We start from the raw sequence: 23,793 nt of genomic DNA, 5'->3' as shown, positions 1-23,793 counted from the left end.
TGCCATGTCTCGACTATCCCGAAATCTATGGTCTGACAGCGTGCCTTGAACGCGGTAAACAAAGATCATGTTTGACGATTACGATGCTCGGCTTCGAAACGACGAACATTACTTTGGACGAAATATACTGAATGGACGTGGCAACGAGATTATCGAAGTGTATGGTGAAGAAGCCGTGAGTAGATCCTCTTCCCGGCTGCCTTGTTGTTGGATTAATTTGGGGAAAAGGATACCGAGCAGCGATTTCGTGAAGAGTCGATCACAGAAGATGGGATAAGGACCTGGCTTGATAAGGTATGGCCCAATGAGTGATCGCGTAAACTGGAGCTGACCTAGGCACAGTATGACGCAGCAGCATTGAAGCCACTACTTCGCGTCTTCGTTTGTGCGCCTGAGCAGCATACTTCTGACGCGGAGGTCATCGCTCTTCCTTTCTCGTGCGCTACGCTTCAAGACATTCGTAAAAAATGGAACCTGCCAAGTGAATTCCTCCGGATGCTACTCAGCACAATGCCTATCAAAGCGAAGTTCAGCATCGACCATTCGAGTGCTACGCCAGTGGGCATTATGCTTCGTGGGGGTCGTTCCAAGGACTGGAATTACTGTGTTGCGACCACCAAATGCCCCACCACTGGTATCGTCAACTGCTTTGTGCACGGCCTGCAGGCCAACGAGATTGACGACATGAAGCGATGCTTGCGGGGTTCGATTGAATATGCATACCACGCGATGCTTCTCCCTACCATTCTGGTAGAATGGAAAATTCATCATTTCGCTGTGCTGCTCGAGCGAAGAGCTCAGTACCTGGCAAGTGTCGAGAAGGAGACCGGTCTCATACATGGCGCGGCAGATGATCCAAAAGCGAATCTGTCTCCACAACAGCGCATTGCGCGCCTTGAAGAGATCGACTTCGGTCATATTACACAGAAGCTGACCGGTCTTCTCGGAACCTTATACTTTTGCGGTTTAACATTTCAAGGCGGTCTGAACTCTTTAGGGCTGATTGAAGAAGTTTCGAAGCCTCCCGGGGACCTTCCGGATTGCTTCGTCCGGCGGATCACATACTTGAAAGGCCTCATTGCAGGCGCAGAGGATTCCAAAAGATTACTCGAGGCTAGAGCGCAAGCACAGGTAGATACCGTCTACAGCTTGATTTCGCAGCGGCATGCTGAAAATGCGCTCAATGAAAACTATGTCATGCGCATCATGGCAATTGTGACACTGATCTTTCTTCCTGCCACTGCTGTCGCAGTAAGTTGTACGCCGCGCCTTATTGTTTCTGTGTTCGCTGACAATGCGACAGACGATGTTCAGCACGTCTTTCTGGAACTGGATGCCAGATGATGAGGCTAAGAAGAATGATAGTGTTGTATCAAATTGGATCTGGATCTACTTTTTATGCAGCCTTGTACTTTCAGTCGCCGTATATCTTTACACGTACATCATGCATGACCGACAGAAGAAGAGGCGCAATCAAAAACTTGGACCAAACAGACGCACCAGCGCGCCGCCAACCCATGGATTAAGAACACTCTCTACGAAAGACTTAGACTACACTGTATAGTTAGGCTTGCTTGGGAATATCCGATCTTCATGAGGAGAAAGTGCCAATAGTGGAGCTGACCTGTTCCAGGGAAATAGCCCCCCACGAGGTATCCTTGGCAATAACGAGGAAATGAAATCGCACAGTAGTGCTTACAAGTTTACTTCTGTCCCCTACTGTAGATCAATATGCACACAAGGCTAACGCCCAAATGCCCACAGGCTATGCACGTAAGCGCTCGGGGCCTCGTTCCAGGGGAATTTATGGCTTGCGAGACCAAGGCTAATTGGTCTTTAGCCCCCACAGCCCAGGTTACGCGGTTCCTTGGAAGATGGCACAAGCCTAGAGTCGTTTAAAAGTCGCGATCTCCACGCCCGAATCCTTCCCGTCAACTCGTCGCTAGGATGAACTCGTTTACTAGTTCGCTCGCCGTAGCGGGCGTTAGCTCTACTTGGGGTATGCATCGTAAATGTACACCGAGATGATAAAAAGCTGATACTCCTAGGGTTCAGTCACTCCGCAAATAATACCTTTAGAAGCACTGGAATAGTGGCGACAGGCTCGCTTACGACAGGCGTGAGCGATCTCTCATCACCAGCGACAATAACAGTTGCTCCGTGGGTAAAATCGTTGAACTCGACATCGTTGCTAGGAAATGGAAGCACCACCTCATTACCATCTAATACAACAAGTGAGTACACAGCAGAAACCTTCACAATTGCATGGTCTTGATGCAGAAACTAAGGCGGATCAGGCTTCGCAAATGAAACTCTTTGCTGGCTCTCATATTGGTCATATACCGAGGCAGCGGCCGCATTTACTAGGTCGCAAAGAAAGACCTCAACGACCACCTTGACGAGGGCCTCGACCCTTAGCTATACCCGGCCAGCAGTAGCTACGTCAGGCAACCAATCCTACACTGTACTCTGCGACGGTTTCCCTCGCTTTGATACAGAGGAAGAAGCACAAGCTGCATTCAAGCCCGTTCTTCTTCCGACCCCTGTGGTCACGACTTCATACATTACGATGACAGTGCTAGTAGCCCCAACATACACTGAGATTCGACCACAATGCTCCATCAAGGATGCTGCGGCATGTTCGGATCTGTGGGGTCTCTACGCTTCTTCACTATCTCGGAGTCTCTCTTCCTGGTCCTCCTCCAATGTCCTCACCGTCTCACTAGCCACGCCTCCAATCTCTGTCGTGGTGAATGGGAAAACAACACCATTGCCGGCAGCGAATGGTGGCTTGCCAATATTAACACTGCATGGAACACCTTATCCACCAGACGAGAGCATGTACAGCATTACAAACGCCACTAGTCTGACCGGACGGGCGATCATAACCCCAGGTGGTCAAGGGACATTCACCTGGAATGGCAACGATATTACCGCACTGGCAATGGGCCCTCGAGGCGAGAATTGCAACGGTCCGCCCAGTGGTACACTTATCTCCTCGCAGTGTGCAACAGAGCAATGTACAATTGCCGCAACGCATGTTCAGCTTATATACTTCCCACCTCCATCGCAGAGTAGAGACCTCTGCGCTAGTACATCACCGGGATTCAATCGCTGTAAGTATTGTGAGAAACCTATCAGAGTTCTGCACTGACATTGCACAGTTTCCGTGTCGATATATTCGCAACCGCATGCCTCCACGGTCATCAATTCTACCACATACTGGCAAGACAAGGCCTATGTCCGATACTCGGCACTTTCGGCATACAAAACATGTAGCATGGGCAATCTGCTACAGGTTACAACGGTACCAGTTGGCAGTGTGTACAGCGACCAAATCATTGAGGTCGCCTCGAGCGACATCTCATCTATCTGTAGTTGGAGGATGAATCCAGCGTTGCACGTTCAACCTATTGGGGCGACAGCATTTCCATTCAACTTTGACGATCTCAATGGTCCGATTCCAGCTTCGGCGTATACATGTATCCCGCAATGTCTTGCTGGCTGTAGTTCCATTGTATCTGAAAACTGGCTGGCCGGTTTGGGACTTGCGGTCCCTACCCAGATCCAGAAGATCGATCCAGCTTGGGCTAGCTGTGTGCCTTATTTCCTAGGCGTTCCCGATCCACCTATTGCCCTGAGTGGCGTTGACAATTTCTTGTCAACGGCCGATGCACCACCTAAAACTAGCGATGCTGCACCGGGAACTACGCCTGAAGCGGTCGTGACGGCCACGAACGATCCAAAGCCAACAAGCCGGCCTAATTTTCCGAACGATCCCAGCTCTCCGCAGAGTACGAAAGTTTCGAACAATGACCCTCCGAACGGTCGGCCAAATGGTAGTAATCCGAACGACCCTGTTAGCAGTGCTCCTGCAAAAGACCCTCCGAACAATGAAACGCCAAATGGACGGGATCCTACGCACGAACCAGTTGCCGCCATGCCTGTATTTGTGTCCTTCACTCGAACCACGCCAATTCCACAACGAACAGCTACAGCTGGGCGAAATACTCCCACTTCAGCCATCGCTGCCATAGGAGGATCTCCCATCGAGATCGATCCCAGTAACCCAAGCGCCATCATCATTGGAGATCCCGGGGCTCCAGACTCTCATACCCTCAGCATCGGCGACACTCCTCTAGTCATCTCCGGCACCACTATCTCTGTCGCACCCACCGGTGGCGCCCTTATCATATCTGGCCAAAGTAAGCTCATACCTCTCGGCACCGTCAGTGGTGAAACAATATGGAGAGATCCGTCTCGTCCGGAAGTGGTGCTCATCGGTGATCCAAACTCATCGGAGCAGATGCAAACGCTGAGCCTGAGTGGCAATGCTGTTGTCATCTCTGGCACTACTGTATCTCTAGCTCAACCAACGGGAGGTGCGACAGTTCCTGTTACTACGTCTATCATGGGCCTATCACTGGTGCTAGACCCACCTTCTGGTACTCTGAAGGTCAATGGCGAGTATGTTCTGCAGCCAGGCAGCGCGCAAATCTCGGTGAACGGACACGCCGTTTACTTTGACCCGAGCGGACAGAATGTTGTCATCGATGGCGTTAGCTATGCCTTCGCAGACCTGCCGCACCTCGTAATTGGATATGATGACGTTACGAGTACGTTGAGGGCCGATGGCTACGCTGCGGTAACTTCTGCTCCTACCGAAAGATCCGATACTCAGTCTGTATCTAAGTCGACAATTAAGCCTACCAGAGCCTCGAACTCCAATACGGAACGTCCTCTAGATTCTGAAAGCGCCGGCGATACCACGAATGAGAGCTCGCCAATCGATACAGCAAAACCAGGTGCTGCTGCCAGATCGTTGTTATCGTACTGGCTACCAAGCTCAGGGCTGCTACTATCGATGATGCTCACAGATGCAGCTTGGATTTGATCATGCCCAAATGCAATGATTCGACTGGATCGTGCCTTCTGTAAGATATGCGGCAGTATCGAACCGCTCCGCAACCTCCTTCCGCTCGTCGAGATACTGCGGAAGGTAAACAATAGCATGATGAGGATGTTGGGGATCTCCGTCGAGTGCTACACATACATAGGCCCTCTTATACATCTTCTCGCGCTGGGTATTGAATTCGGTAACTGTGACAGGGACGGGGCTCCTAGTAACAGTGGTGCACTGCAACTTTTAGCGCGGACAAGGAAGACATGCTCAGCCGCGCTCATTACGCATTTCCAAGATTATTCGGTCGCAACGCACGTCGATCACCTCAGGATCTTGTATTCCAAAATCCACCAGAAAAAGTCCGCCCTGGTGTAAGCTTTTATTGTGCAAGCTAGTAAATATACGAGACATAAAGGGCAGTCATGCAATGCGCTTCGAAATATAATTCTCAGGATACCTAATATTCAGCTGAACATCATCCACAATGAACAGAACCGGAGAATACCTTCACCAAACCACCGACCAGCCCAAGCTCGGCCGGTGCAACAAACCCCCACATCTCCTCCTGTTAACCGGAGATAGAGATCTATAATCCTGCCGTGAAAGATGCCCAGGCACCCGATTTTGTTTGCCTCACCAAAAGAAATGTGAATCGAAAAACCCTACTGGGGTATTCGTGGAGAAGGGAAAATCCGGACGGTCTATCAGACCATTCCTGCCAGTCATTTCATTGCGTCGTTTCGTCATCCTCCCACTGCGCTGAACGTGTGGACATGCAGAACCAAAAGCTCGTGATCCGCATCTACCCTGACTCCCAAACGACATGCGAGGGCACGGTTTACGTAACGCCTTCGAGGGCGGATCAGTAGTCTGGATCCTCGCTTCGTGGTTTGTACATGATTGTCGTGAGGAACTACACATCATTAGATAATTTATCTATAGTAGCATTGGGTCGTGATATACCTTCTGCTTGTACCTTGTCGTCGCACTCGTAGCAAGGATGTTATCCTTGATACTGCTCGTCGCCAAGTGATTTAGCACCGTGTGATTGGGCATAATCAATACGCTGCTGTCGTCCTTCATCGGCGTTGTCCCGTTCAAGATGCTCTTACTAAGAAACATTGGAAGCGTGGGAGGAGTCGGTAGGGCGCTACCCGCAGCATTGGCACGTACAAAGCGCCGTGAGTCCTCGGGGGCATCCAGATCGAGCAGATAGCGCGGTATGCTTTGGTGATACCTTTTGGGTGCTGGTGCCGGCACTTTGGGCTTAGGTTCGGGGAGGGGCTTCTGCACGGGCGCGAGCTCTGGGGTGGCTGGTAGGACTTGCGGAGGGTAGATACCAGCGGGAGCCTGTTGATCTTGAACTGGGACGGGAGCGGTTTCTGACTTTTTCGATTCGTCCTTGGTTTCGGCTCCGGGCTTCGGGATATCGTCGTACGACACTTCCACATAATTGACAAGGATGTTGGTGTAGTCTACCGCCGTCGGCATCTTATCGGACGTTCGCATGTCGTTGTCCACAATGAACATGAGATGGTGCGTGCCGGGTGTAATGTGGACATAGGCAGAGAGGACATCTTTCTTCTTGCTGGGGCCACTATCAAGGAAAGCAAGTCAGTATGTCGTTGTGCAGTGTAACCGTAAAAAGAGGCAAAAGTGACGCGTAAGGAATAGAGTTTACACATGCAAGCCCCAAGAAATTGGCTGGACATGATTGACCAGGTCTCGGCGGCCCTGCACGAAACCGCAGCCACACGGGTAGACGCAGGCTGCCGGCAGATCTTCTGCCTGAGCTCTGAAACCGGCTGCCCACGTGAAAGTAAAAGGCGCCACTCACTTTCGATGTAGTTTGAATTTCCGCTCCCAACCCGCAAATGTACCGGTCACATATACTCGCTCGCCAGGCCCCTCCCACTCAATCAATGTTGGTACCGTCACCTGGCCTTGCGGTCCCTTGAACTCGTCTGCCAGGTCATCATCCTCTGCAGTCCGGTCGCTCAGCATGGACGTCCGGCGCGGGAGAGCGCCCTCGATCTCGTCATGGTTTATGAGGCTTGTTGGATCTGCGGGCGAGATAATGGGTGAGCCTGGGCCCACAGGTTCCTCTTCGATGGGCAACGGCAGGCGGGGTGGGCGGCTGTAGTGGGACGAGGGGACAACGAAGGCTTCCTGCGAGGCGTCGGCGGGCTCGAGAGAGGCAGCGGAGGCTGGTTCGTTCCTGCCGCCATGCGAATGCGGGTCTTCACGAGGTATCGGTAGTGGTTTTGGCGCAGTTTTCGGGGACGGTATCGGCTTTTCTTCTACCGGCAGCGGCTTTGGCTTAGGTGGGGTCAGTTCGCGTGGCTGGCCCTTTGGGCGGCTCTGCTCGTTGCCCATCTTCTCCTGCGAGGCCGACTTGAAGTTGTCCTGCGCGGCGCGGAGTGTGTTTGTGATTTGCGTGGTGGGCGTGGCGGCGGAAACGGTTTGCGAACGGCTTCTCGGCCGTGCGGGCGCTGTGAGGGCAGCAGCGCTCTCGAGGGAAGCCGAGGGTGGGGCGACGCTCGCTTTCCTGTCGAAGACGGTGCTGAGCGCCTGGATCGACTCTCTGCGCTTGGGGTTGTGCTGCTGGGCGCGATCGCGGTCATGATAAGGCGCATGTGACGTGGGCGATGTCACGCTCGCGACGGGGCTTTGTGGATGACTGGAGCTCCCTCCCGGCGTGGGGGCGCGCGACGAGCTGGGTTGGTTGCCCATGTCGAGAGCGTGCGAGAGGAGGCCGCGGCGGCTCGTTCCATCCAGAAGGCAGTATGGAAGTCGCACACAAGACGCCCGCTCGCCCGCCAATGCAGCCTGCAGAAGATCGATCTGCACGGCGCACAGGCCATGGAGCTCTATCGCGGGGCTCCCACAGTAGCTTCCCTGGCGTTGAGCTACTCCCTTTCGATCCTTGGAACACTTACAAGTCACTAGCTACATCGCCTCCACGACATTCACTTGAGGGATTGCGGCAGGCTTGATGGGACCATCTTTCCTTGATTGAGTTGGTGGACCTACGCTCGGAAACGACCACCATGGCCGCCTAGCATTCACTCGCTTCATCCCTGCCATCGAACGCCGCACCCCCTGCACCGACACGCCAACGTCCCAGATACCGTGTGGTACACCAAAAGGCAACAAACGCCGGCCCCCTAACTCTTGTACTGGAGGCAGTCCGCCCATCATGGCCGACGCGCACACCATCCTCTCCACCATACTGTACTGCCTTTGGTGGCCTACCAACAGGATTCTCTTCGCACTTGGCTTCATCCTATCACCTTTCTGGGCAGTCGCGAAATTCGTCTTCCTTCCCGTAGCCTACCTCCTCCACGGTATCTACGTTATTGTCTCATTCCCGTTGAGACTGCATATCCTGGAACGCATTGAAGTAGGTTGGTTCTATTGTTCTATAACGACTACTACACAGACCGAGATGCAGCGAGCACCAAAGCAAGGGGTATCGTGCTAACGCAACAACAGACTATATACATATGGGTCGGGGTCGCGGCTCTGATCGGATGCATTGCCGGCACCGTCCTCTTTCTGATTTTCAAGTTCCTTACTTCAGCTTTCAAGATTGACGGAGCAACGGAGTCTCAACCAAGCGCGAATGGTAGGACAGTTAAAGAGTTTAGGGCAACGCGAAGAGTGAAGAAAGAGCCGCACGCTGGAAGCCCGTCTGGTCCACGCATCGATAGAGTGGCAGCTCTTCGAAGGAGAGGCCTATCATCGCAGCCGATCCTTGAGGAAGAGTCCGAATTTTGACATTTGCTGCTGAATGGGTGGAACAGAACGCTGTATCTTATTTAACCAGGTAGTGCATATTGAATGGGTCATCCCTATCGGCATCGGGCATCTTCCTAGCACCAATGTTTGAGGACTGCCCTGTCTTTCCTGTCTCGTGTGCATGTACTGGTTGTTGCAGTGGGACAGTAGAAGCGCTGCTTGCGGAATCAGGCGGCGGCTGTGCTAGCAAAACCAACGCCCTCCCATCAAGCTCGGTAGATCCTAATGTAAGCCAATGGACCACGCATGTGGACCAGGTAACTGCGCAACGTGAGTATGTGCCCTGAACGTCGTAAATGGTACAGGTAGATACTTACCATCGAAGGCGCAAATAGTCAAGCAGACCCAGCCCAGCTCCTGCCCGTGAAGCGGGATCAAAGCCACAAGGTTTCCAACGGTCGGCAGCATGACCAATACGGACCCCCCAGAGCGACCTCCAAAGTAATCTCTCGATCGACTGAAAAGATTGGTGATTCATAGGATACACATCCAAGCTGTTCGATCGACCATGTTGCCTTTTCAAGATGAGACGCACTCCTTTCGCGAATAGTGTCGTGGGGGCTGCATCGTTTGACCTGAAGTTGAGACGAAGTAAAGGCCGTAAAAGATATACAAATACGCCGGTCAAGAGCGTATTGATGACCACGTCGAAGGTGAGCAGCGGGATTGTGACGCGGAAGGGCAGGCCAATGCGACATCGTCCATCAACCTCCGACAAGTTCGCGATGGGCCATATGAAACCGCAGATAGCGATACTCCCGAAACCGCAAGCTATTGTCAGCATTCCACCAAGCCAGATCCAGTCCCGTGAACGTTTCATGTACGGCGCTCGAAGCGCATGGGCACGCTCAACCAGAAAGATATACCTGAGGATTCGGTTAGCCTACCGTGTGGCGGTGCATTGATTTGCATGGATGTGATGCAAAGCACTGCAATTGTCGAGCAAGCTTACATTACAACTTTACAGCTTACATAGAATGCGAGACAAATGATATTGGCCGCATGACATACAGCTGAAGTAGACAGTCCGAGGCCACTCTCGACGATAGCTGCAGACGCGACAAAGGACATGGCGAGACAACCAAGAACTATGACCAACACGCGTGTGAGGGTGAGGGTCCTGAAATGTTGCCGTTCTAGCTGTCGAACACGATACCCTATCTGAGATCAGGTCATTGGGCAAACATGCTGGTGGCAGCTCTTACCTAGCATACCGGCAAGAAGCGACATGCATATGATCGATGCGGAGAGAAAGCAGGTTCGCGATGTAGGTGATTCACCGTAGCTAGCAGGCCGATGTGTCCCATTGTTGGTATCAGCCGGAGGTTGGAACGGGCTTGCTGCTGCAGTGGATGCAAGCACGTTCCAAGATAGTGCTACCTCCAGCAATCCAAGACGAGGGCAGGTGTCTAGCACCATTTGGATATCAATGGAGGTCAAGAACTACGTTGTAAGGACATGTCGAGTGTCGTTTGCCGTATCAATGTGGCCAAAGGTCAGGCGTAGCGCGTCCTAAGATGTTATTAAAACAGAGGAAGGGGCCACCCGACTGCTAATCAGCAGGGAAGGGCGACCCAGAAACCAGGTCACTGGCTGACCACTCGGCGACTAGTATGAGATCGAGACAATGCATTCAGTAGCTACATACCCAGCACAGGAAAAGATAGGCTCCACGTTCACCCAGACCGAGCCTCAAGACGAAAAAGCAATGTGCGTGTAACAGTGACCAATGCAGTCAGTGGTCGATGGTTCATGGCGGCGTAGCCAGAATGAAGATCACGATTGCGGCGTCGCACACGAGCGCCACAGACAAACTATTGGAAGCTTGTCGGTAGATGAAAGGAGATGCGAAGTCTTGCGGAACAGAATTGAGTGCACCCAGTGTGGGACGAGGCTTGCAAGCAGATCTAAGATCGATACGACCAACCGTGCAAGGCCGCGGACCGATCTAAGTGACTGTTTGCTCAAAATAGGAATATAGGGCATACCCGCGCGAGAGCGGCAACGCATTCGTAGTTGATAGAGCTTCTACTTTTCAACAGACCCCGGTTCGGCGGAGTCATAGAATGTGAGTCTTGTCCAGCCGAAACTCTCGTGTCTCGGGAGAATCATAACAGAGCTGGGAATGTGTCGTCCTATGAACTGCTTGATTAGTCGACGCAAATGTATCTCGTACGAATATGGTTTTGCAGAGAGGCCTTCTCTGTCTCATGGAATGGATGAAGATATTAAGCAGCAAACTGTAGGGCTTTTGTAAGCCGAGAGGAGAAGGAGCGCTTGGTTGAACGAAGTCAAGATACAAATCGAGGTGTCAAGCGTCTGGGAACGTCAAGCTTCCAAGTCAGGCTTGGACTCGGTCGTCTGAGACATCGCATGAGCCATGCATTCGTCCCGACCGTCCCGTCATAGGTCTAAGATAGGTGTAAGATTTGGCCAAGCCCGTCATCTCGACTAGCGCTGGGTGAAGACTACTACATACAGCCGTAAGTGTACGCGTTCAAATACCTGCGTCAATCGGACGAAAAGACGGGTGCAAACCCCCCGCAATACTCGACATCTGAGCGAAGGCTGTGTCTGCTGCCCTTATCAGTAAGAAAATGGTTCGAGGACTAGTGAGGCTTGAATCAGCTGGACTTCGGTCCCCGCCGATGGAGAACGAGGACGAGGTATGCCCGTTGCTGGACATGGACATGGTTGCGAAGCGATGCAGACCGTAGTCCGTTCGCGATCAGTGTGGTGTAGGAAGTGCACGAGATGACGTTCTGCGACATGTGCGGGGCATGCATCGTCCCCGGGCGTGTCATTCCTGCAGCGTACTCGTATGCCCGTATTCGCGGCGGACCAATGAAATACGACGGATCAGTTGTTTTTATGTGCAGTGGGAAGGACGAGCCGCGGCAGGCGCAAGGAAATGGCGCACTTGTGTGAGGCCAGGCTTGCAAGTTCACGACGACGCGCACAGCAGAGACAATGGCGCTCTTAGAACAGAGAAGCAGATGGCCAAGCGAGATGCAGGTCATCGTCATGCCGCGAGTGGCACGGCACAGCCTTCTCAGCTCGCATCAGACGCCAAAGACGGCCGGGCTTGCGAGCGCACAGCATGGGCAGTGTTCACAGACGCGTTGGTCTTCGCAAGGTCGTAGAAGGCTGGGAAGGACGCGCAAGCGTAGCAAGGTCTGTTGGAGTACCAGCGCAGCAAGTGTCAGAAAATACAAGCTGGAGAGGGGTTGACGGCGCCGTCGCCACGGTTCACTTGCGACGCGGACGGTGGACGGACATTGGCTTCGAGGCTTGGCCTGCCTCGGCTGCGCCATAGTCTAATTTCCCACTGCAAGTGCTAGCCCGGTGCACAGCCAAACCAAGCTCTTCCAACACCAACCTTCCTTTGTCTCTTCTTCTTCTGCGTGCCCGACCCAAGCCGACGCACCGCCGTTTTAATACTTCTTTTATGTTGCAGTGACCGGACACCCTCCCGCCCATTGCTATATCGATATCGAACGCCTTCGCCACGCTCTAACACGACCGACCGCCCGCCCACCGAAAAGGAGGTCCCAGCAACCATGCGCAGAGGCATCCTCGTATTCCTGATCACCACCATCGTGGTGCTCGGCTTCGCAGTCCACCATGTCTGGACCCTCTTGGAACTTCTCGTCGTCGACGGCAAGGAAGATGCCATACTGCGCGCCGAACTGCCGGCCCCAAATTCCGGCGCCATCAGCGAACGACCCCAACTGATCCCAAAGATCATCCACCAGACGTACATCAACGAGAGCGTACCCGAACACTGGAAGGGGCCGCAGCAGAGCTGCATCGACATGCATCCCGACTACGAGTACAAGGTGCGCGCCATGGCTGTTCGACTTCGGGGCAGTTTCGCTAACATAGACGCAGCTCTGGACGGACAAGAAGTCGCGCGAATTTATTGCTGCCGAGTATGTCTTGTGTGTGCGCAATATGGGAATGTGCAGCGACTGACCGCAGCAGATACCCTTGGTTCCTCGAGACTTTTGACGGCTACCCGTACCCGATCCAGCGCGCCGATGCGATAAGATATTTTGTGCTGCACCACTTCGGAGGCATCTACATCGACTTGGACGACGTGCGTGCCCTTTCAACTCCTACCGAAACAGCACTAACAGTATTCTAGGGATGCAACCGCAGCCTCGATCCGCTCCTCGCCTACCCCGCGTGGGTTCGCAAGACGAGCCCCACCGGTATCTCCAACGATGCTATGGGCTCCGTTCCGCGCCACAAGTTTTTCCTCAACGCCATCGACCGTCTGCCCGACTATAACCGCCGGTGGCCGTTGCCATACATTACCGTCATGGCCTCGACCGGTCCTTTGTACCTCAGCGTCATCTGGCGCCATTACAACAAGGCTAACCCAGTGGGCGCGGACCGCGTTCGCATCCTCTTTCCCGCAGAGTACAACAACCACAGCTGGAGCTTCTTCACCCACCATCTGGGCAACAGCTGGCACAACAATGACGTCAAGCTCATCTTCTGGATGGCCTCACACTGGATGGTCCTCACTGTCGTTGGCTTTACCGTGGGCCTTGCTTTGCTCTGGTGCATCTACTCGACATTCGTGGTAGGCCGCCAGGCGAACAACTCCAGGAGCAAGTACGCATACTCGCGGATACCCTTCTACCGCCGCGTAAGCAGCAAAGACATCGAACTGAACGACCGACACCAAGTTTAGCAAGCTTTCCGCCCGGACTTTTCTCTTGATCTTGTTTAATGACCACAATTTTTGTAATACCACATTGCTGCATTTTACGGCGCTGCTGTTGTCCATTCGCTAGCATTTTTATCTCTCTGAGGGTCTCGGAGAGTCTTCTACATTGGATTCAGATCTGTATACGTTATTAGGGGTGGTTTGGTGTCAGTGGGAGGCTTCAGCGCCACCATTTTTAGCTGATTTAATTCCTCGGCCTTTCGGTCGAACCGGAGTTCTAGGCACGCACATAGAGTACGGCCATTGTTAGATCATGGGCAAAGGGATGCTCAGGGAACGACAAAACAGAAAGAGGTGGATATCACGACTTGTCTGAGCTTCTCTCAGACGCCACGAGTGCAGCTGTTCAGCAGAGCCCGTGCGCAAATTTGTAGCATAGCAACGTACTTTGACGAATCCAAATCGTTCAGTCAATCACTATGAGTCTCCACTTCCTATTTGATCAGCGATTCATGTTCACCTCTTTTTCAACCAGCCATCACCATCTCCTCGAATAACGATGTGGATCACAATAGTCTGTGCCTGATGTTTGTTTACTCTCGTTCCTCGCCACCCGACATTAATGTTGTTCCGATGGGGTTTCCGGACGGTGGTACCTGGCGGCCCCGCTTCTTTGCCGGTGGCTTCCGGCAAGTATGTCAGGAACAGGAAAGATGGGAGGGCAGACGCTCGGAATGCCTCACGCTGGCCCGGTTGTAGTCAGTAGGGCTCAGTGGTTGTGATAGGTACTATTCCTAGATTGCTATTTTCTGGCGGTGGTGGTGGAGGTGGTGCACGAGCCCTCCCGAGACAGAAGCGGTTGGAAGTCTGACATGCGGCTCGCCCGGTCCATCACTTATGACACGCTGTTTCCCTTACGAAGGAGAAAGTGTGGTTGTCCTAGGAGGACAACAGAAATTGTGAAGGCGAAAGAGGAGACAAGAGCAAGGACAAGAATAGATAGAACGATGAAACCGTGCACACCACAGATAACTGGGAGTGCTCCCTGAAAGCAGGTAAAATTGGGTATCATATTGGTAAATTCACGAGACGGGTGCCGGATGCTAGATCAGATTGAGATCTACTCCCTCCATCCCACATACACCTCATCTGTCCTGAACCTCTGCGTGCATGTGCTATCTTCCAGCTTGGTCGTGACGCCTGTCTGATATTCCAATAGGCCCGCATGCGCAATCATGATCCCGTTGTCGATGCAGAACCGCTCATCAGTCGCAAAAACACTGCCTCCCCTATCTCTTGCCATTATGCCCATCATCTGCTGTAAACGCTCGTTGGAACCCACGCCCCCAACCACGAGGACCTGCTTACTCCCTACATGTGCCATGGCGCGCTCCGTGATCTCAATCAACATAGCGTAAATCGTCTCTTGCAACGAGAAGCATAGATCCGCTCTAGTGACCAGCTCCCCATCTTCCGTCTTTAACCTCTTCTCATCTGGTAAACTTTCGTCGAGTCCTTTAGCAAGGACATCCGCTGCCGCTAATATACCTGAAAAGCTCGCATCCATGCCCTTCACCGCATACGGCAACTCCACAAAGTTCTTCCCCTTCTTCGCCAGCTGCTCTACGTTGTAGCCGGGAAACGGATCGTTCGGAATCATCAGCGTGCGCGCAAACCGATCAATGCAGTTTCCAATCGCGATGTCCAGCGTCTCGCCAAAAATCCGGTACCGGTTCGCAGAGTACGCAATGACCTGCGTGTTTCCCCCCGAAACGTACAGCACAACGGGGTTCTCTGCCCCTGTGATACTCCGACCCATCTCGATGTGCCCAACGCAATGATTCACGCCTACGAGCGGCTTGCCCCATAGTAATGCGCACGTTCGCGCCGCGAGCGCGACGCTCTGCAAGGGTGCGCCCATGCCGGGCCCCTTCGTGTAGCATATGCAGTCTATGTCGGAGATCTTGATGCGGGCTTGTCGGATGGCTTGCTTTATGAGGCGAACGACCCATGCACGGTGGTGGAGGGCCGTGTCTTTGGGGAGGAAGCCTTCGCCCGGTGGTGAGTTGTAGGTGTGTCGGAGGTTTGCGAGGATGACGGGGGGCTCAGAAGGAGAGTGGGATATTATGCCGATGCCGATCTTGTTGGCGGAGCCTTCGAGGCCGATGGCTATCATCTTGGCTGGGGGATGGAGGGTTGGTGGATGTGTGCAGTCAAGAGAGGAAAGTGTGAGTCGTTTGGTTCTCTATGGTGTAAATAGATCGACTGTTCTCAGATTGTTTTCTGGCTGTAGCTTTGGTGGTTGCGGAATGTGTGAGGGGTTATTGGTGGAGGAGATGCTATCGATAAGCTGGAACTTTTCGCAGGGCTGATGACGAATGGGAAACAAACGAGCATCACAGGTCTGATCAAGGCTATAGAAAGAACAAGCACGAAGATAATTAACGAGTAGACTCGAATTACTCAGGAGCTTTAAACAGAGTCTGTAGCGCGAAAGTGGGAAGTGGACAGCACAATATTTCGTGCTCTTGCGTGTATCTTCCTGATGGTTACATGAAGGGGTCCTGACCTTGAAGCTCCATAACAGTCGGCAACTATGCATTTCTAAACTGCTTCATGACGAGTTTTGAACATGTAACTCTGGTACACGTGGATGCTCGTACCTTTTACCGACTTTCCACACAGGACTGAATTTGTGGCTGGTCTTCAGTGCTCTTGCGGTGTCGCTAGGCGCTGAGCCAATCAGTGCCCGTCAGAGCCCGCTCGGTTGGCCGACTGACCGCAATATTCAATCGCATCCACCACCTCCACTCCCACACCTTCCACTTGCAGAATCATGGACCCCTTCAATGAGGCCAGCCATGTCTTCCTGGACTGGCTCAAACGCTCTGGAGCGGAGATCAGCCCCAAAATCGAGCTGAAAGATTTGCGTAACATGCAAGCCGGCCGTGGCGTCGGTGAGTCTGCACCTTGCTAACGGATAGTCCCCGAAGACTTCGTCCTTCTTCCTCCACACATTTTACTTTGCTTAACGTACGCGAGCATGCACAGGCACACAGCTAACGCAACCCAGTTGCGATACAAAACATCGACGAAGATGAAGTCCTTTTCCGAATCCCCCGCTCCGCAATCCTTTCAGTCGAGAACTCGATCCTCTCCAATGAGATCCCCAAAGCCACCTTCGACGCCCTCGGCCCTTGGCTCTCCCTCATCCTCGTCATGCTCTACGAGTACTTCAACAAGGATGCCTCAAACTGGGCCCCCTACTTCCGCGTCCTGCCTAACGAGTTCAACACCCTGATGTTCTGGTCCGAAGACGAACTCGCAGAGCTCCAAGCATCCGCTGTGGTGCATAAGATCGGGCGCCAGAGCGCAGACGAGAATTTCAAGAACGAGCTACTTCCGGTCGTTAAAGAGTTTGCTCAGTTGGTATTTGCTGGAGATGAGAGGGCACAGGAGCGCGCGGCCGAGATGGAGAGCGAAGAGGGGATGCTCCTCATGCACAAAATGGGTAGTCTCATTATGGCATATGCGTTCGACGTTGAGCCGGCGCAATCGCAGAAGGAGGTCGATGAGGAGGGGTATGCGAGCGAGGACGAGGATGAAGCGCTGCCCAAGGGCATGGTGCCTATGGCGGACATGCTTAATGCAGACGCAGACAGGAACAACGCGAGGCTATTCTACGAAGAACAGTCGTTGTCCATGAAAGCTCTCAAGGCCATTCAGACTGGGGAAGAAATCTTCAACGACTACGGACCGCTGCCGAGATCAGATCTACTCCGTCGATATGGTTACGTCACAGATAATTATGCGCAGTACGATGTCGTGGAAATCCCATTCGACTTGGTTGCTCAGACCGCTTCTGCTGCCAACGTTTACTCTGAAGCTCGGTTCGAGTACCTAGCCGAGAACGACCTCATCGAAACCGGCTATGATATCTGTGCCAGCGAGCCATTCACTGTTCAAGAAAGTGTATCACCCGAGCTTATTGTCGTAGTTGAAACCCTCCTGCTAGACAACGAAGCCTTCGAGCATCTCAAGCGTAAAGGCAAATTACCAAAGCCGGAAAGGAGCACCACTCAAGGCGCAGAGTTCTTGCATAGATTGGTGCAGGTCAGGTTGCAGCAATATACCACTACTCTGGATGAGGACAACCTTACGGCGACCCAGATATCGCTTAAGGGCGAGGCCACTTCGAAAGAGCGGCGATATGCTATCGCGAAGCAAGTTCGTATTGGTGAGAAGAAGATCCTGAAGCAGGCTGAAGAGGCTTTGGAGCAAGTGGGGAGAGATCTGGTCAACGCCAATGGTTCCGTGAAGAGGCCGGCAGAGGAAGAAGAGGTGGGAAGAGGCAAGAAGCGCGCGAGATGAGAAAAGCTTGAAATGTCGCGATCGCAAGATCTGGCCCATGGAGACTGCGACTTTACTTGATGGGCAGCAGGTAGATGCATGGTAAGTTTTGCATTTTACTAGCACTATCTCAGGACCTGTCCCGCATACATCTTTCCTACTATACATATCCAAATATCCCCCAGCCGCTAATCCGTCTTCCAGGCTCCCGCCCTCTCGTAGCGTCCTGCGGTGTAGTGTACATAGGGGTGCCAGTGTGTTGCAGGCGTCTTCGAGCGGCATCGAATGAAAAGAGCCCGGATCATCCTATTCTGTTCGAATACAAAGCGCAAATGGGTATAACATCGTGTCCTGAAAACAACAACTCGTCGCATCATTAAAAGCGCAAATGGGAAGGTGGTGAAGAGATGGCCGCGAAGTCTCACTGCCCAGCGCCAGGCGGAGCCAGATGACCCGACCCGGATCTTTGGTGGTTCTCAATCGCTCTCCGGTTCTGTGCTGCGGCCGCGGCTGCAGCTGCAGCCTGGTGTTGAGCATGCTGCTTCTCGCCCTGGCGCTCGATCATGATCCTGTACCGAATGTGAAGGTTGTCAGTCCAGTCTACGGGATAGATCTGTTCGTCTTCGCTACTATCGCCGGCGAACTTCCACCTGTCGGCCATTCGCTCGTCAATAGGATCGTTGTCAAGCTTAGGACGCTTCACGCCTCGGCGATCTATCATTACACGACCACCCCGACCTGTGCGCCGGCGGTACCGCGATTGATCCTGGTACGGAACATCATCTGGGGGTGTACCGAACCGTATCCGCGCACTTCTGCGTGGCTCAGATTGCTTCACTTGTTGGACGGCCATCGCATCGCCAACTTCTTCAGAAGACACCGATGCTGGGGGTGTCGGCAATTGCGAATCTGTAAAGACGCGGCGGAAGTCTGACTTTGCCGCGGGCTGCTCTAAAGGTGGTGTGATAGGGCGCCATGTTGCATCCACCCATCCAACATTCCACTTCTGGTGCTTCATCAAATTCTCTTCGATAAACCCGTCGATGATCTCGGATTTCTTCACAAGCTGGTCATCAAGATATACAAGATCCGAATCGACAAGTCGGCCATCGGGACGAGTAACCGGAGGTTTAGGGCCCATGCCAGGAATGCCTCTTTGAAGAGCCTGGGTATCGACTCTAGGCTTGGGCTTCGGAGCAGGCTGCAAAAGTGTTAGGAATGGGGTTTTACGAGCATCGAGAGGAACGCGAACCTTCTGGTTGATGAGGAGCTCTTCGTCATCACCCTTGATGCTAAGCCTCCTCTTGGTCTCCTTGACTTCACCTCGTTGCTCGAAGATCAGCTTGTCCAAGGCGAGCTGTTCCCGGATCATGACTTCACGGCGCTTGACCTGCGCCATGATAAACCGAGCTTCCTCCAGCTCCTTCCTTAGCTTCTTCAGCTTCTCGGTCACCTGAGCATCGCGACCGCGCGTCTTCCTCTGCATGCGCACTTCGCGACGGCGGAAGCAGACATACGGATCTGAATCGTCTGTGTCGAGATTCTTCTCAAATTTGAGCGTGGGCATCAATGGACGGTTGAGCCTTCGCTCGCGCTCAGCTTTCCAGTGCACGTAAACATCTTTGGCGAATCTCCGTGCATGCTCGGGGATTCTCTCGTCGAACAAAGCCTCGAGCTCCTCATACGTGAGGACGGGGGTGTTGTCCACGTCCGCATATGGTTGCTTTTCTAGGGTAGCTTCCTCGAAGAAGTTGATGACTAGCTCGAGCTCCTCCTCGGAGCACTGTACACCTTTGTTCTTCTTTTGGTTGTACGACTTAAGCCAAGCAGCATCTTCGCTGGTCATGCAATACGGACATCCTATCGTGTCTTCCACGGTAGACGAGAAGCGAATGTAGGTTGACGGTTGAGTAAACTGTCTTGGGTAAAGGTCCTCATACTGCAGCTTACTTGCAACAGCATCAGGTGTAGGGATGTAGAGCTGTGCGATCTTGCCGCCACCTTGAGATGCTGCCTGGGCGGCAGATATCACGGCTTGCAGATGGTGCTCCTATGCGTTGTTAGCAGACCGATCCACCGACAGAAGACGACAGAAACATAGCAGCCTTGCGAGCAGGGCACGAGTGTGCTGACCGGTCATCGCAATCACGGCTGATGTCGAAATGGTGACGGAATAGGCCTAGCGTGAACTTACGATTTCTTCCCCTTTTTCGACGCCCGTCTCGACCTTGGGAATGTGCCGCGTCGCGTCATCGTCGCCGAGCTGCTCAACCTCGTTCTCACGAAGAATGGGTAGGTTCTGTTTAGTAGATAGCTTGCGCTGGCGAAAGCGCTGGCCGGTAACCCTCTGTGTCATGATGCTGTGCCGTGAAGTGCAGCGCGTTCACAAGAATTTGCGCGCACGTGACCAGCCGGGCTGGGGCGTTCGGTGCTGGCTGACCAGGGCCAGCGCCGCGGCGATGGCTGCGACGCGCAGCGGTGACTCGTTTGCGACCACTCCCGGGCGTGAAAAATCACAATATGGGTGTCGAACGATTTCGCATCCGCTGTTTAGACGGAATATCGACCCAGGCCGGATTTTCCGATGGTGTTGGGGGAGATTTCTGATGGAGAAGGTTGGAGGGGCGTCGCGGTTTGTTGGTGGGAGGTGGTCAAGGCCGCGCGCAATGATAGCGAGGGACGATCCCGGACGCACTGCGCAACGCCGCCGGCGAGAGCTTTTTCGCTAAGGCCACGATGCCCTTCCTGCGCTGCCTGGAATGAGACCGGGTGCACGACGAATGTGCACAGTTGTAGACGCTGATATCATGCAAATTCAGGTTTGTTGTCATCGTATTGCGTACGATTTCCGGCGGCGTAGAATTTGCAAGTTCGTCGTGCGACAGGCTTCTGATTGGCTGCACAGTTTTGTTTTTGAACCAATCGCGATCCAGGAAACCGGGAAAAGTCAACAGTGGCGCCGATAATCTCCAGAGATAGCACACTGCAGTGCATCATAGAGCGAGTATCAAGTCTTGCTGTATAAAGCAATCTACTGTGCTTTTCGTGTGAAGTTGCCATCATTTTGTTCGCGAATCATAGCGTGCAGCGCCGTGTACGAAGATTGTCCTTCTCAATCAGGATAGGTAGTACGTTCAACGTCGCTACTCGCCCTTGGACTTACTACTTGTGTTTCAAGATGAAGGACGCCTAGGTCTCGCTTCGATATGTGAAAGCAGTGATGGAGCGCCACAAGTGCCAAATAGAGAATGCCAGGACCAGAAACCAGTTGGAGACCACTATAGTCATCGGTGCTGTTTACGAGGAAATGGCTAACGAGTCTTCTTAGTCATGCTAACGTTGGGTGGGAGATACTAGCACTACGACGGACTCTTATCATTTCGAATTTTGGTTCTGGGCTATGGGGTGCGTTTTGCGAGGATCAACATAGTTGGTGTGGTTAATGCTACTGCAGCTGAAGTTTGACTTTCCGCTTGAAGCCACCTTGCAAAGCATCTCAGGGTTGTTCAACTCGGTATGATCTAGCTGGGTCATTTGAAGGCATTAAAACTTCTCGTTCAGTTTTACAGCTTCGACACAGCGGGGGCCCCATGGATTCGAGTCGAATACATATCATGTTAAAGTCCGCTTCACACGCGTGCATGCTTTCTGGTTTGGATATGCATGTAGATAAACAGCTAGCTCACCGCTCATACTACCTTCCACAGCCTCGCTGTTGCCAAATAGTCTCGTAAGCACTTGTTACCGGGACCAGACCAATTTCATGGTATGAATTCGGGTAGTAATGCAGTGTGCTCATATGATAGTGCTGGCTAGTCTTACTAGGAAGAATGTAACCTCCTGAGCATCATAATTTAGCTTCGTCGGAGATTCGCACGTTCTTACTGTGCTTTCTTATGCGGAAGGCAGACTATCAGCGATAGAGTAGGAAGGAGACCGGAGCGGCATCTTAATTAGGGCTAGCGTCTTCCACATTGGACTGCTATTATGGGAGCGCCAGTCATCACGCAGTAGTTTGACTACACGGCTGTATAGCGCCGTCCGGATAAGTAACAGGGCGGAAAGCTTTGTTCAGTGCTTCGAGTAGTGAAGAACGTTAATGTAAAGTTCTGATTCCAGGATTTATCCAGTACAGTGCTTGTCTTGGTAATGAAATAAACTCAAACAGTTGCCCACGGTGTAAACAGGTGCTTTAGAATGGAATTGCGCCTGGAAGCCATCTATCCATCCAGCAACGATTGCAAAATGAATCCTCCTTTTTAAGTTATCTCTTGCCGCAAAGGCCGCAGCCCCGGTGTACATCTAGCAAAAGGCGATGACTCCGGAATTCAGAAGTTCCGAAATGATTCTAATAAAATAGCCTACTAGCGGCGGCATTGCTCCGGTAGATACGCACAATTGTCTCAGATGAAGCCGCAACCTGAACGGACAGTTTCCGCATGAGGCTGAAACTAAGTAGGCAGCACTCTTAAAACTTTCCCACAGTGACGGTCCGGTCAAGGCAGAGACCCCTAGTTGCATCCCTCTAGTCCTCCAGTAGTAATCTGTACGTTTAGGGAACACAGCTGTACGGGAAGGCTTGTGTGTGCTTATCCGAGTCTACGTTCTTATGTCCTCGGAGCTAGAGCAGGGCTTGGCCTTTAGAGTACGCTAGGGTACATATTCTCCCATGCTTACGCCCCATACGGAACGATAACCACGGCCGATCATACGGCCACCCAGATCTCTCAGCCTCGCTGGGTGTTTTCACTCGCAAAGTGCAAAGCCACCGGGCCACCGCCTCAATTATCCTGCAAGTGTCCCTGCATTAGCCACCCGTTTGGCAAAGTTTACGGGGCGGATCTAGTAATGAAGCCGATTCACTTCTTACAGTACCCTGCTTGGCCCCCGTTCACGGACATAGGGTCTTTGGTGTGTCCCGGCTTCAGCTGCTGGGTACTAAATCGTGAGCCGATCTTGCAAAGGGCGCAGTTCGTCATGCATCAGGATCCTGGGCGACGAGAAGCAAGTTCGCGGACTTTGAGGCTTGGCTTATCAAAGCAAAAGGGGAGCTTCCGCGATGGGTGGAGACGGAAAGGTCAATATTGAGGAGGGACCGTAAATGCCGGTATCCTCTCCTGGCAGTTTTGCGTGCCCAATAGAGGGATTCGTGGATATGGTCTCTGGTGTTAGTGTCCGGGCTGGAGCATGCGGTGAGCAAGCGCGAAGCTTTTGTCCCGTTATGCTCTACACGGTCAGCTCGGTTCCGTGGAAGATTGTTCGTGCTGCCAATACGGACGGTAATGCGAGAGTCACGTTGCTTGCAAGAGCGGACGCAGGTCTCCAGCCGCAGCCCTATTGCTGAGCGGTCAGTACATGCGTAGAAGGTGAACGAACGCGAGGTGAAAGGCTTCCGACAGTCATAGGCTAGAGCATCTAGTAAGACCATCAACCACACCTGGGCACTGTCGGTGGAAGCTATTTGACACAGCTTTCTTCGACATATGGTAGCGTGGCGCACCGTTGGCGACCTATGCCCAGAACAGTATCGAATTCCAACATCCAATTCCAAATGCTGTAGTCGACAACGGGACCTTCCGCATCCTGAGCCACGCATCGTAGCAGCGCATGGGAAGCCGCGTCCGGTGCTCGATACCACACTCACATAGGCTACATGTAGTCTTCCCTGAGCCATCCTTAGAATCATGGAAGCATTGAGAATGCTTTTGGAAATCGCTTTTAGCCTCTTATTTGTGTGCGCATCAACGGAAAACGCGTGAGGGTTGGCTTAGCTGTGAAGTTACAGATAAATTTTGGAGCAAAATCTTAACGGTGCTCTAGGACAAACATTACCACAGTTATAAGAGCTTTACATGTATGGCGTTGCCTAAGGAAGCTCATCGCAAACAAGCTTATTTCTGCTCTTGTATTGAGGACTAGATTTCGCTGCACCACAACTGCAGTCAACACAGTCATCCCCGTACTGTATACATGTCGCCCATGGAGACGAGACGCACACGAAGCGGCACGTCATATGCCCCAATGACGGGTTATTTCTGACTTCCAAATTGGCATCTGAATC

General features: G+C 52.7%; 8 protein-coding genes across 8 annotated transcripts; 5 read left to right on the top strand and 3 right to left on the bottom strand.

Moving 5' to 3' along the window:
- Nucleotides 1-67: 67 nt before the first annotated feature.
- On the top strand, nucleotides 68-1,344 carry N0V89_005813 (uncharacterized protein; the record flags this gene model as incomplete). The annotated part of the gene is made up of 3 exons (XM_056214587.1): nucleotides 68-175; nucleotides 229-294; nucleotides 343-1,344. 3 exons carry the CDS (start codon nucleotides 68-70, stop codon nucleotides 1,342-1,344), a joined length of 1,176 nt encoding a protein of 391 aa, XP_056071854.1.
- A 1,936-nt stretch (nucleotides 1,345-3,280) lies between these two features.
- N0V89_005812 (uncharacterized protein) lies at nucleotides 3,281-4,894 on the top strand (the record flags this gene model as incomplete). The annotated part of the gene is made up of 1 exon (XM_056214586.1): nucleotides 3,281-4,894. The coding sequence occupies one exon, from the start codon at nucleotides 3,281-3,283 to the stop codon at nucleotides 4,892-4,894; it is 1,614 nt and encodes a 537-aa protein (XP_056071853.1).
- Nucleotides 4,895-5,839: 945 nt separating this feature from the next.
- Nucleotides 5,840-7,636, bottom strand: GAL83 (galactose metabolism- protein; the record flags this gene model as incomplete). The annotated part of the gene is made up of 2 exons (XM_056214585.1): nucleotides 5,840-6,500; nucleotides 6,741-7,636. The coding sequence occupies 2 exons, from the start codon at nucleotides 7,634-7,636 to the stop codon at nucleotides 5,840-5,842; spliced, it is 1,557 nt and encodes a 518-aa protein (XP_056071852.1).
- A 466-nt stretch (nucleotides 7,637-8,102) lies between these two features.
- N0V89_005810 (uncharacterized protein) lies at nucleotides 8,103-8,310 on the top strand (the record flags this gene model as incomplete). Its single annotated transcript, XM_056214584.1, has 2 exons — nucleotides 8,103-8,264; nucleotides 8,308-8,310. The coding sequence occupies 2 exons, from the start codon at nucleotides 8,103-8,105 to the stop codon at nucleotides 8,308-8,310; spliced, it is 165 nt and encodes a 54-aa protein (XP_056071851.1).
- Nucleotides 8,311-12,264: 3,954 nt separating this feature from the next.
- CSH1_2 (CSG1/SUR1-like protein) lies at nucleotides 12,265-13,406 on the top strand (the record flags this gene model as incomplete). Its single annotated transcript, XM_056214583.1, has 4 exons — nucleotides 12,265-12,543; nucleotides 12,596-12,636; nucleotides 12,689-12,803; nucleotides 12,852-13,406. The coding sequence occupies 4 exons, from the start codon at nucleotides 12,265-12,267 to the stop codon at nucleotides 13,404-13,406; spliced, it is 990 nt and encodes a 329-aa protein (XP_056071850.1).
- A 1,096-nt stretch (nucleotides 13,407-14,502) lies between these two features.
- Nucleotides 14,503-15,558, bottom strand: KAE1 (putative tRNA threonylcarbamoyladenosine biosynthesis protein kae1; the record flags this gene model as incomplete). Its single annotated transcript, XM_056214582.1, has 1 exon — nucleotides 14,503-15,558. The coding sequence occupies one exon, from the start codon at nucleotides 15,556-15,558 to the stop codon at nucleotides 14,503-14,505; it is 1,056 nt and encodes a 351-aa protein (XP_056071849.1).
- A 660-nt stretch (nucleotides 15,559-16,218) lies between these two features.
- Nucleotides 16,219-17,753, top strand: RMS1 (Ribosomal lysine N-methyltransferase 4; the record flags this gene model as incomplete). The annotated part of the gene is made up of 2 exons (XM_056214581.1): nucleotides 16,219-16,339; nucleotides 16,456-17,753. The coding sequence occupies 2 exons, from the start codon at nucleotides 16,219-16,221 to the stop codon at nucleotides 17,751-17,753; spliced, it is 1,419 nt and encodes a 472-aa protein (XP_056071848.1).
- Nucleotides 17,754-18,153: 400 nt separating this feature from the next.
- Nucleotides 18,154-20,088, bottom strand: EPL1 (Enhancer of polycomb-like protein 1; the record flags this gene model as incomplete). The annotated part of the gene is made up of 2 exons (XM_056214580.1): nucleotides 18,154-19,782; nucleotides 19,927-20,088. 2 exons carry the CDS (start codon nucleotides 20,086-20,088, stop codon nucleotides 18,154-18,156), a joined length of 1,791 nt encoding a protein of 596 aa, XP_056071847.1.
- Nucleotides 20,089-23,793: the final 3,705 nt, after the last annotated feature.

Source organism: Didymosphaeria variabile, assembly GCF_027946475.1.
Source record: "Didymosphaeria variabile strain IMI 356815 chromosome Unknown scaffold_4, whole genome shotgun sequence".
Lineage (NCBI taxonomy): Eukaryota > Fungi > Ascomycota > Dothideomycetes > Pleosporales > Didymosphaeriaceae > Didymosphaeria > Didymosphaeria variabile.
This window is presented reverse-complemented; position numbering and strand designations above follow the sequence as displayed.